Raw genomic sequence first — 12,474 nt, 5'->3', positions numbered from 1 at the left:
AGGCCCACCCTTTTATGATATCATTGAATAGATGGGTCCTTATCCGTTAAGTTAGGCATGGTAAGTCTTGGTGTTTATATATGAAGTGATGCGTTTTCTTTTGATGGGATGTGAGTTTGCTTTCAATTCCCCCCAAACATTTAATATATACTGATTTGAAACAATAATACTCAATCTAGGTCAAAATCGGTAGAATATCATAAAGGTAAAAGCAGTGGCCCAGGGGCCATTCTAGACTGTATTACCTGAAAGTCAACTTGATTTATTTATCTGGTTATTACAGCAAACACTGCTGTTTTAGTGCAGGAACTCACATTGTGTGCCCTCTGAATTAAGGGTGGTTTGACCTGTTTCAGGTTCAATAATATGAACAGTTCTAGTGTGTGTCCATGTCTTACTAAACACATAACAATGTGGTGTACAAATTAATTGAAACAATGACTTTAGTACAGTAGTTTATTGTACAAAACTCACACAGACGTACATTAGTAACAGATATGACCTCCGCTATTTTTAAGCAGCATTTGAACACTGTTTGACATGGAGTCTACTATTTCTGAACAGTTACTGTTGATTTTTGGATCCCTGTACCACACTTGAATCAGTGCCTGAATGAGTTTCTCCATAGACATACAGTCTACAGCATGGAGGTGACTTTTGCATATAGCCCACAAATTCTCAATGGGATTGAGTTACATCCGGGGAATTCCCTGGCCAATCAAGTACCTCTATTTGCTGCTCTGTCATGAATTTCTTCATAACTTTTGATGTGTGACAGGGGGCTAGGTCCTGCTGCAGTATCCCAGTACCCTCAGAATACTTCCATTCCAGCTCTGGAGTAACTCTTTCGTAGAATCATTGGTGGGACATATTTTCAGGATAGAACCCTACCATGACCAACATTTAAAAATGGCTCGGCACCCTGTGATTTTACTTCTATTTGTTATTTTGATGATGCTTATAATAGTGTGTATTTTATATGTTAAAGTTAAACATTTGAATGGAAAGCATAAAATACAGTGGAACCTCAGGTTACAGACTCCGCTAACCCAGAAATAGTTCCTTGGGTTAAGAACTTTGTTTCAGGATGAGAACAGAAATTGTGCGGTGGCAGCGCAGTGGCAGCAGGGGACCCCATTAGCTAAAGTAATACCTCAGGTTAAGAACAGTTTCAGGTTAAGAACGGACCTCCAGAACAAATTAAGTTCTTAACCCGAGGTTTAGTCGTTTAGCCGTGTCCAACTCTTCATGACCACATGGACCAGAGCACACCAGGCACTCCTGTCTTCCACTGCCTCCCACAGTTTGGTCAAACTCATGTTAGTAGCTTCAAGAACACTGTCCAACCATCTCGTCCACTGTCGTCCCCAAAAGTATTGGAGCCTCAGCTTCAGGATCTATCCTTCCAGTGAGCGCTCAGGGCTGATTTCCTTAAGAATGGAGAGGTTTGCTCTTCTTGCAGTCCATGGGACTCTCAAGAGTCTCCTCCAGCACCATAATTCAAAAGCATCAATTCTTCGGCGATCAGCCTTCTTTATGGTCCAGCTCTCACTTTCATACATCACTACTGGGAAAACCATGGCGTTAAGTATATGCACCTTTGTTGGCAAGGTGATGTCTCTGCTTTTTAAGATGCTGTCTAGGTTTGTCATTGCTTTTCTCCCAAAAAGCAGGCATCTTTTGATTTTGTGACTGCTGTCACCATCTGCAGTGATCATGGAGCCCAAGAAAGTAAAATCTATCACTACCTCCATTTCTTCCCCTTCTATTTGCCAGGAGGTGATGGGCCCAGTGGCCATGATCTTCCCTTTTTTTGATGTTGAGCTTCAGACCATATTTTGCCCTCTCCTCTTTCACCCTCATTAAAAGGTTCTTTAATTCCTCCTCACTTTCTGCCATCAAGGTTGTGTCATCTGCATAGCTGAGGTTGTTGATATTTCTTCCGGCAATCTTAATTCCAATTTGGGATTCATCCAGCCCAGCCTTTCACATGATGAATTCTGCATATAAGTTAAATAAGCAGGGAGACAATATACAGCCTTGCCATACTCCTTTCCCAATTTTGAACCAATCAGTTGTTCCATATCTAGTTCTAACTGTTGCTTCTTGTCCCACTTAGAGATTTCTCAGGAGACAGATGAGGTGATCAGGCACTCCCATTTCTTTAAGAACTTGCCATAGTTTGCTGTGGTTGACACAGTCAAAGGCTTTTGCATAGTCAATGAAGCAGAAGTAGATGTCTTTCTGGAACTCTCTAGCTGGTGAATTACCTGGGCTTATTAGCGCTAATTTCCTTGGTGTTAGGTACCACCTGTAGGTAAGTTTCAGAGTGAGTGCTTTCCTTTCCTTTGATATGGATTTAAAGCAGGGTTTAGACCATGTTCTGCTCCACTGAGTGGGGTTAATCCCATAGGAGATTTTTTGGGGTGGTTTTTGAAGGTTGTCAGGGGCCTAGTTGCTGCTGATTTTACCACTCGGTTGTTTAAGAGGGCATGTAATTGGTGGTGTGTTAACCAGGGCATTTGGGCGTCTTCTAGTTTGTCTTGTATTTCTTGTTTGTCTTGTATTTCTTGTGTTGGCAAGGGTTTGCCATTTTTATAGAGGTTGGTTAGGCGATATAAGCCTTTGGTTTGCCAGGTTTTTATCTGGAGGTTTTGTGCTGTGTGATGGAATAATGAGTGGTGTGCCAGGAGAATTAGTGGGGATGGGGTTGGGGACAGTTTGCCTACTTCTGCTTTCCATGCTTTAAGCATGGTCCGTGTGTACCTGTTAAGTATTGTGGGAATTTTCCTTAGTTTGTTTGGAATTGGGTATGCTGTGGTGCAGGTATTTTCAATTGTGTCTCTCTCTAGGTGTACCCACTGTTTTGTTTCATCTTCTAGTATATTTGGGATTATGTAGCTTACTTGGCTGGCAATGTATGTTGGGGATTCCCCATCCTCCCTCTGAGGAGGGGAAGCGCAGGTATTTGGGGCTTTTTCTTGGTTTTTTGTTTGGAATAGGTAGGTTAGTTTTGGGAGGGTGATCATTTTGATTATGGTTATTTTGTCTGAGGGGACACGGGTGGCGCTGTGGGTTAAACCACAGAGCCTAGGACTTGCCAATTTGAAGGTCAGCGGTTTGAATCCCTGTGACTGGGTGAGCTCCCGTTCCTCAGTCCCTGCTCCTTCCAACTTAGCAGTTTGAAAGCACGCCAAAGTGCAAATAGATAAATAGGTACCACTCTGGCGGGAGGGAAACGGCGTTTCCGTGTGCTGCTCTGGTTCGCCAGAAGCGGCTTAGTCATGCTGGCCACATGACCCGGAAGCTGTACGCTGGCTCCCTCAGCCAGTACAGCGAAATGAGCGCTGCAACCCCAGAGTCATTCATGACTGGACCTAATGGTCAGGGGTCCCTTTACCTTTACCTATTTTGTTTGAGAGAGTGAAGTTGATGTTGTTCCATCTGTTTAGGTCTTTGTTAATTTGCCGCCAACAAGGGGTTGTAGTTGTGGAGGTATACTTTATTGAGGTTTCAGGTTCTTTGTACCCTATTGTATCTGAACCTGGTGTGGCAAAGTTTCATCTTGGTGACGTTAGCGAGGTCTTTTTGTGTGTGGGAAGCACATAGCTTCCGACTATGCAAAATTTACCTGTAGGCCCAACACCATTGCAAATGTGTTGAGTTCTCTGCTTAAGGAGGTTGCTGTGTTTATGGGGTCTGGTGCTGTCATTTGCAAAGAGTCCTAATTTGTAGATTTTGCCTTTCATTTCCACTCCCTTGATGTCTGTGGCTGCTTGGATTCAGATTGCTAAAGGTTCCAGAGCCAGGATGAATAATTAGAGAGACCGTGGGAATCCTTGTTTTGTGCCTTTTTGGATTGCTATGGTATTAGAGTCCCTATGGTTAGTCCTCCATATTGATGAGGCTTGGGAGTATATTTGTTTGAAGATTTGCAGGAAATTGGGGCTAATAGGTATTTCCACTCTTAGCAATCCAAAGCATTGAGGATGTTTAGGGACATAATTGTCAGTGGGCGTTTAGTTGCCGTGCTGTGTTCAATCACGTTCAGTAGTTTCCTTATGGGGTCTGTTACGTTGCAACCAGGGACAAAGCCAGTCTGGTCGGGGGCTATTAGCTTGTGTAGGAAAAATTTTAGGTGGTTGGCCAAGTTTGATGTGAAAATATTGTTGTAATGGGAATTGGGGTTGCTTGTCCGTAAATTCCAAACTGCTCCGAGCTGGTTGTATAGCTGGACCTTTTCCCGGTTTGACAGCCCTAAAAACGCGACTGTCTCAGTCACTGGCAGAATCCGTCAGTGGGCGTTTCCTAAACTTCCTCCAACATAAGAATTCCTTAACAGCCAACCTCCTCCTCGCTTCTCTGCGCGGAAGCCTTCTGCGCAGAGTGGGTGTGCCAAGCGTGGTCCTGTACTCTCCTCACTGACCTCACTGGAAGAGTCTCGGAGCCTCCCCTCCGAAGTACTCTCAGCCTCTCCTTTCTTCCTGGTGTCACCTTGGTTTCCTTCCCCAGTGGAAGCTCTCTCTCTCTCTCCTTGCTGGTTCCCTCTCCGGCATCATTAGGGAGCCTTACCTCTCCACTCGGCTCCGATGTCAGTTCCCTGACAATTGTCATCTTGGTTTCTTAATGAGATTGGGCAGTGTGATTCTACTTTGGGGCTGTCTTTCAGTGTTTTTGGGATGAAGACTATTTTGGAGTAGGATTTGGGGAAGGGCCCACCCTTATATGATATCATTTAGTAGGCAGGTCATGTAGGGCATCAGGGGTTCTTTGAATTTCCTATAGAATTCTGCTGTAAAGCCATCTGGGCCTGGAGCTTTGTGTGGCTTGAGGTTATTCAGGACCATATCTATTTCCTCTTGGGTGATAGGACTGTCTATGAATTCCTGTTCCTCATAAGTTAAGGTAGGCATGGTCAGTCCTGGTGTTTATATATGAAGTGATGTGTTTTCCTTTGATGAGGTTTCCCAATTTATGCCATACAGACATAATTACATGTAATGTAATTGCTTTTAAGCTAGGTATCTTGCTTATCTACAGTATAGGGTGATTCCCTGCCAACCCGTCTGGGTTGCCCTGTGTCTCTCACCTTGTATTGTCTATCGAAGCAATGTAGTTGTGCTGTCCTAGAGTGTGGTGGGTGGGGGAGTAGGGGGTTAGAATTAGATTTGGGTTAAAGTGTGTGTGTGTGTGGGGGGGGTAGATTAAAGAAAATATCCCATATGTAGTCATATAGGTTTTTATTTATTTTTCTTGGGCCATCTGGCATTTAGCTGTTTGGTCCTAGGTCTCATCTGGCATGGAGGGCCTTGTTCTCACAGGACTGTATTTGCAGGTATGTATCCCAAGACACCTGATGCGCTACTTCTGGAAGATGGAGGGGCAATACCCAGCCATGGCCTGGTCGATCATGCAGCTGCTCTTCCCATCAGCTGGTATGGTATTGAAGTTCCTTGTCACCCAGAATGCAGTGGCCCTCCAAGGTAGGTGGCATTGTGGGTCTTCTTCCAGGAGGGTGGAGCTTCTGCTGAGAAGTTCTAAGCCCTTCCAGATGGGGTTGGCACATGAAGCTAGGTATCTTCAGAGGGTCAGGAAGTACACACACACCCATCCTTCTTCCTGAGTTTCTTAAATTTGGTGAAACTGTTAATATGAGAGCTTAGCAAAATGAGTAATTCCTTTCTAACTAGGCCTTTGTCTTTTAATCAACTGTGGACTTCTAAAGTGGGCGGGATGTTCGTTTCCTTTCAATTCCCCCCAAACATTTATTATATACTGATTTGAAAGAAAAATATTCAATCTAGGTCAAAATCGGTAGAACATCATAAATGTAGAAGCAATGGCCCAGGGACCATACTATATAGTATTAACCTGAAAGTCAACTTGATTTATTTATCTGGTTATCACAGCAAACACTGCTGTTTTAGTGCAGGAACTCACATTGTGCGCCCTCTGAATTAAGGGGGATTTGACCTGTTTATGGTTCAGTAATGTGAACATTTCTAGTGTCTGTCCATGTCTTACTAAACACATAATAATGTGCTGTACAAATTAACTGAAACAGTGAGTTTCGTGCAATACTTTATTGTACAAAACTCACACAGAGATGTACAAAACTCACAGACGTGTACATTATTAATGGATATGACCTCCGCTATTTTTAAGCAGCATTTGAACACGTTTTGGCATGGAGTCTACTCATTTCGAACGCTTACTGTTGATTTTCGGATCCCTGTACCACACTTGAATCAGCGCCTGAATGAGTTTCTCCATAGTCATACAGTCTATAGCACAGAGGTGACTTTTGCATATAGCTCACAAATACTCAATGGGATTGAGATACATCTGGGGAATTCCCTGGCCAATCAAGTACCTGTATTTGCCGCTCTGTTATGAATTTCTTCCCCACTTTTGATGTGTGACAGGGGGCTATGTTCTGCTCCAGTATCCCAGTACTGTCAGGATACTACTTTTCCAGCTCTGGAGTAACTCTTTCATAGTACCATTGGTGGGACATATTTTCAGGATGGAGCCCTACGATGACCAACATTTAAAATTGGCTTGGCACCTTGTGATTATACTTCTATTTGGTATTTTGATGTTGCTTATATTAATGTATATTTTATACTGTTATATTAAAGTTAAACATTTGTATGGAAAAAGGGGGAAAAGAAATTTTACTCAGAGAGCGAAGGAGGAACAGATTAGCTAAGCATGGAAGAGGTAACCGTGTTAGACCAAGGGTGGAGTTAATGGGCAATCAATCCGGAAGACATTTGTATTTCGAGGAGTTAGCGATCTGACATGGTTACCCTTCCTGCCTTCTCTTCCTTCTCCCTCTCGATCTCCTGAGCCGTAAATCAGGAGATCTTTAATGCTGGATGTTTTTAGATATGCTGTAAGCCCCCCAGAGTCCCTTTGGAAAGCCAGCCAAATGGGTGGGGTATAAAGATGATGATGATAATGATTTATTTGTTCATATAGCTGATGTCCATACAGAAACTGTGCAAAAACTTGCAATGTTTATATTTTAAAAAGATGAATACTACAATCACAGTTGCAAACCCTTTCTTTTTGCATGGTGCCTAGTCACTGATCTAAGTGACAGTGGACTGCTGTATAGGAGCTACTCCTGGATCACACTGGGTTGATGGCATTCACTGTGCCATCAACTCAATATTTTTTAAAAAAATGACACCCCCCCCAATGTGGGGTGAAATTTAGTTCACAAAAATGGTCAATTTCAACCCGGTGCTTTTCATAACCAAGGGGAATAGTGAATAGAGAAATGAGAGCCAGTTTCAGCCTTGTCAGCCCATTGAACAAGGCACCTACATAGGTGAACAGCCACATCCACACCACAAACTTCAGGGATTTCACTAAAAACACTTTGAAAAGGAGCCCTAAGATATGGCAATAGCTGCTGGAAAGGTTACATGTCCACTGCACATTGTCTTTGTCATTGTCTTTTGTTAGCCATCTGTTATCAGGTCATCAGTTGCATAGAAAAAAATATTTTTCAATGTACCTATATTGGGATAAAAAAGAGAGAGGCACAAGTGTGTTTTTAAAACAAACTAAACAGCTAATATTGTTGTCCCTTGGTAAAACCAAGTTAGCCCATGATTTCTTAGACCAAAAGAGCACTAGAAAGCAACATTTGTAAGGGCAGTACAGAACTGACCAAGTGTGAAGGCTGGAGCACTTAGAAGTGACGCACACAAAATGTAAGCCACAAAGAGCAACGTGACGGTGTTTCCATGCGAAGTTTAAAAAACAACCACCGCCAAGCCAGCAGCACCCCCTGTATGGCAGTAATGTGTGCCAGCTCTCACAATCCCATTTCTCAGAAGCAGTCATATGATGAATACAGTGCAAAGTCTCTGAGGTTTATGAGGCTCTTGCTGATCCGCTGCCTAGGCTTTAAGTTGCACCTCACTGGGCGGCAGCCTATGTCATTTTCTGCCGCTTTGCCCCTCCTAGGCAGCATGGAAACCATGTGATTCAGCTTAGACTTGTTGACAGAGTAGTGGAATTCCCTCTCCTTGTTCAGCTTGCGGAAATAGTCTGCCCTGTGGTTGGCAGCATAGTCTATGGACCTCAGGGATGTCAGTGAGCCTGGAGAGCTTGCCCGGGAGCCCTGGGAAGACAGTGAAGAAAGCGACTGAGTGCTAGATGAAGTTGAAGTGGTCTTCCTACAAATGGGAGATACTTCTTTAGATAGCAGCCTCTGAATGTAAAACTTAGTTAAGGATACATGACTTGTGGGGTTGAGGTTTGCACTTTACTGTGGGGTTGTAGCTTGGACTTTTGCTGAGGGGTCAAGAGGTGAGGAATTTGAGTCTGGTCCTTCCACAGGTTGGGAAGAAGGAGGTGGGAGGCTGTCCCCAATCTGAGAACAGGACAGCGCTTCCTTCCCTTCCCTCCTTCTTCACATAACATGCAGTGAATCTTAAGTCTTCCCTCCACAACCTTTCCCAGTCATTTTGATATTTCTACAGGATATTTCTATTTGATATTTCTACAGTCATTTGCAGCTCCATAGCAAGAGCCTGGCAGTGGGGGATGCTGGGCCCCTCAATATTGGGGGAACGGAGCATCCTGTCTAGAAATACTGAGGGGGCTAAAGCCCTTGGTGGCCAGGAGGTCTGGTCAGTGTGCCCTGCTTTGTACCTGCAGCGGGTGATTCCGACCAACTGAGGCACCAAGTCCTCAGCAGAGATTTAGCTCTGCTGGGATCAGTAGATTCAGCAAATAGCAGTAGCATGAATAATTTAATGGTTTAGATGTTCCTGATTATTCTGTTAGGGCTTCTGTTATTTTTTCCAATGTTTCTTTCACACTACATTACTTGTTTTGCCATGGAACTGTTTTTTTTTTATTATCTTTGACAAGGAAATGGGGCTGCTGTAGTTGGAAAGATGCCTTACTTGGTCATATGACCCAAATGGTTGGAGCCCCATGGTATTAAAGTTTAAGACATGCCTGCAAGGAGAACTCTGAATGTTCTGCCATTTGGGGGCAATTAAGCTGCAGAAAGTTTTAGCTTTCTCTGTCCCTATGTTTTCTAAGGTGATTTCATCCAAGGTGGGCTGCTGCAGTTGGAAATACGCCTTATGATGCTACCTGCACCCTCAGCCAAATCAATTGTCTGGTCCCATAGGCTGGCTTTAGATGTGGTTTACAAAAACAGGATTTTTCTCTAGTTTGAGTTGCCAATCATTCTGGTTCCTTTCTCTTGTTTTAAAGTTGTTTATTTGTTTGGAAACCTGTTATGATGAGAGTTGTTAGGGCAAGGGGAACATAAGGAGCCTGAGAAGACAGACAACCACACCCACTCACCATGTTCCAGCCAATGTTCTCAGTTGCAAACACCTTTTTCTTGTATGTTGTCTTGTCTCTGATCCAAGTGACAGCAGACAGCTGCATAGGAGCTGCTGCTGGATCAAACTGGGTTGATGACCTTTCTTTAATTGCACACTTTATGGAGGTGGCCAGTGTTCCAAAAGTGGGCACTTGCAGTTCAGTGAAATACTTGCAGGCCACTTCAGAAGTGTCTTCACAGGAGTTCTTTAATAGCAGGGTTTGAGTTGTGTGGCTATACTACCTGATGGCGTGTTTGTAAGACAATCCTGGTAAAGAAAGAGGGAGAAGCGTACATATAGCTGATGTACGTACAGAAACTGTGGGAAAACCTGCAATTTTATATTTTAAAAAGAACAATAGTACAATAGCAGTACCAAATATTTGCGGTGACTGCAGAACTTGACTTGAGGGGTTGAGGTTTGCGCTTCACCCCTGAGTTTAACTTGGGACTTTTGCCAGTGCATTTCTGATATTCTGGTTCACAAGAATGGTCAATTTCAACCTGGTGCTTTTCATTAAGAAGGGGAATAGTGAAGTGCGAAATCAGAGCCAGTTGCAGCAGTGTCAGACCATTGAACAAGGCACCAACAAAGGTGAACACTCACACTATAAACTTTTTTTTTGTACTCAGCTTTTAAATTTTTTTGTACTAAGCTTTTCAGAGAGGAACAGGCACACGAAAGGGTTGTGAAACACGAGTCAAACAGTACAGTGGTGCCTCGCAAGACAGAGACTTCTTACACACAGAATATTAGAATGGTTTCTTACCGGAAGGTAAAGAAAAAATATTCTTTTTCCTTTCTTTATTAATAAACCACTTATTCGTTTATAAGCTATTGTTATACAAAGTTGTAAGACATGCAGAATTTTCCCTCAATAGGGTTTGCTCTTTGCCCCGTCCCCCATTCCTTATCTTTTCTTTTTTTGTAAGTGCAAATACTAGATTTCTCTCTCCACCTTTTAAGGCATGTTAAATTCGACACTGCAAATTTAAATTCCTTCTTTATATCTCCAGCACAGTATAATTTCAGTCCAGGAATTAACAATCCCGAGACAGCAAAACTCACAGTATCAGCAGCAAACATTGTCTTACTCAGCGTGTGTGCTGATACTTTCTGTGCGTTGGGTGTGTGTGTGTGTGTGTGGGTGTGAGTGTGCTTTCCTTGTACGGACATTGCAGCCTGCAACTTCCTATCTTTATTTGCACCTCCAGTGGACACCAATCAATCATGGAGTGCCACTCCTAGGCACTAAAGAAAATTCTGGAACCCTGTTTTTAGCTCCCAGGAACTTTTATCTGTTCTTATTCTTAAAGAATGATTTCCTAACACCCCCTCTCATTTGAACAGAACCAATACAGTAAACGGGGGTGTTGCAATTGGAAAGATGCTTTACTTGGTCATATAGCACAAATGGTTGGAGCCCCATGGTATTAAAGTTTAAGACACGCCTGCAAGGAGCACTCTGAAAGTTCTGCCATTGGGGCTGATTGAATGCACCATTGAATTTTTCTTCAAAAATCTGTGGGCCTGGTGTGACACAATATCAAATTTCATTGGACAACATTGCTTTCACACATGCATGCTTCTCTTCCCCCCTTTAAATGGAAGCAAATAAGTAAAGATAAGGGGAAGAGGGGAGGTTATCTCTGCTGCTGCTTTCCTAACAAATATTCTCAATTGCTAAGGGTTCATTTTGGCACAAGGAAGATGTGCTCTTCTCTTCTTCACTCCAGTTCATCATGGTGAGAAGTTTCATTGTAACTTGTCCATCTCTAGTTTCAACAGTCTTGATAAGAAGTGTTCTCTTGGAGTGGGTGTCTATTGGGATCGACTCAAGGTTTGTTTCTCTCAGGTTCAGGGATGCAAAAGTCAGAATGGGCATTGTGATTCTGCTCTCTTCTCCCTCCAGCAGTTTCCTGTAAGTGGCAATCTCAATATCAAGAGCCATCTTTACATTCAGCAGGTCTTGGTACTCGTGCCGATGGCGAGCCATTTCTTGCTTCATGTTTTGGATCACTTCCAATCAGACTTTATCTGCAAAAAGCTTTGCAAAAGCATTGCAGGAGATCTTGGGGTCCCTACCTGGCCCTGATGATGAAGGTGGTTCCGATAGATTGCGAACCACCTGAAAGAGTCTCCTGCTGCTGTTTTCTGCAGATGCAATAGAGGCGCTGAAGAAAGTTCTCTTCGCCTCCGCTGCCGCAACTTGGTAGGCTCGACGTTGAGCTCTAACCTGTGTCTGGTCCGATTCGGAGTGAGTTTTCCGCCATCGGCGCTCTAGCCATCTCAGCAATTGTTTCATTACCCTCAGCTCCAGGGAAAACCACGGGGCTGTCCCGGCTCCATGCAATCAGAGAGGACGCTTTGGAACCAGACATGGCACTTCTTTTGTTTCACTTTTACTTAGTGACAGATCACAACATCCATAGAGGTAAACACCAGGTCCAAGGGATGTTCGTGGCTATGGGCTGGGCCAGACTTATTCAGGGACAGCCCCATGAGGCCATTCTTTCCACGAAGTCCCAAACGGCCCCTTGTAAGGTCGTGTCAGCATGGATGTTAAAATCCCCTAGGACAACCAAACTAGGTGTCTCCAGGAGAACATCTGCCATGACCGGAAGCAGCTTGGGCAGGGAATCCTTGGCACAGCGGGGAGGTCGGTACACCAAAAGGAGTCCTGTACTGCCCCTATTGCCCAACTTCCAGAACATGCACTCAGAGAACTGGGTCTTCCCAATAGGACGCCTGGTGCAAACTAATGACTTCCTAAAAATCACTGCAACCCTCCTTCCCCGCCCACATGACCTGGGTTGCTGTGCGTAAGAGAAACCTGGTGGACAAGCAGCAGCTAAGATAGGCCCATCTGCTTCATCCAACCAAGTCTGTTACACATGCTAGGTCAGGTCCTCCATCCACAATCAGGTCATGAATGGCAGTGGTCTTACTCATCATTGACCTGGCACAGCAACACTTTCAGGTCATGTGGGTTTCCCTTGCTGATTCCAATATCCTTCCGGTCAAGACCAGACCCGGAGGGAGGGATAGTCCTCAGACAATGACTAAACCTACCTTCTCGGTAATGAGATGGTCTGGTCTTAGTGTAGCT

General features: G+C 43.9%; 1 protein-coding gene across 7 annotated transcripts in view; it reads left to right on the top strand.

The window, feature by feature from the left end:
• The window catches only part of LOC309362013 (putative G-protein coupled receptor 34), a 302,268-nt gene that overhangs the window by 9,153 nt on the left and 280,641 nt on the right, over nt 1–12,474 (top strand). For 3 of the 7 annotated variants that reach the window (XM_081897476.1, XM_081897470.1, XM_081897471.1), the window contains exon 1: nt 5,369–5,483. Coding sequence is in view for 1 of the 7 variants with exons in the window: in XM_081897466.1 (XP_081753592.1) it covers nt 5,466–5,483 (18 nt within the window). In the remaining 6 variants the exon portion in view is untranslated. Of the gene's footprint in view, nt 1–4,755; nt 4,915–5,335; nt 5,484–12,474 lie in introns of those variants that run through there. The other 4 variants (XM_081897466.1, XM_081897467.1, XM_081897465.1 and 1 more) reach the window with 3 other exon arrangements.

This window comes from Podarcis melisellensis (assembly GCF_964234715.1).
Source record: "Podarcis melisellensis genome assembly, chromosome: Z".
Classification (NCBI taxonomy): Eukaryota; Metazoa; Chordata; class Lepidosauria; order Squamata; family Lacertidae; genus Podarcis; species Podarcis melisellensis.
Note: the sequence above shows the minus strand (reverse complement) of the source record. Positions and strands in the feature narration are given on the sequence as shown.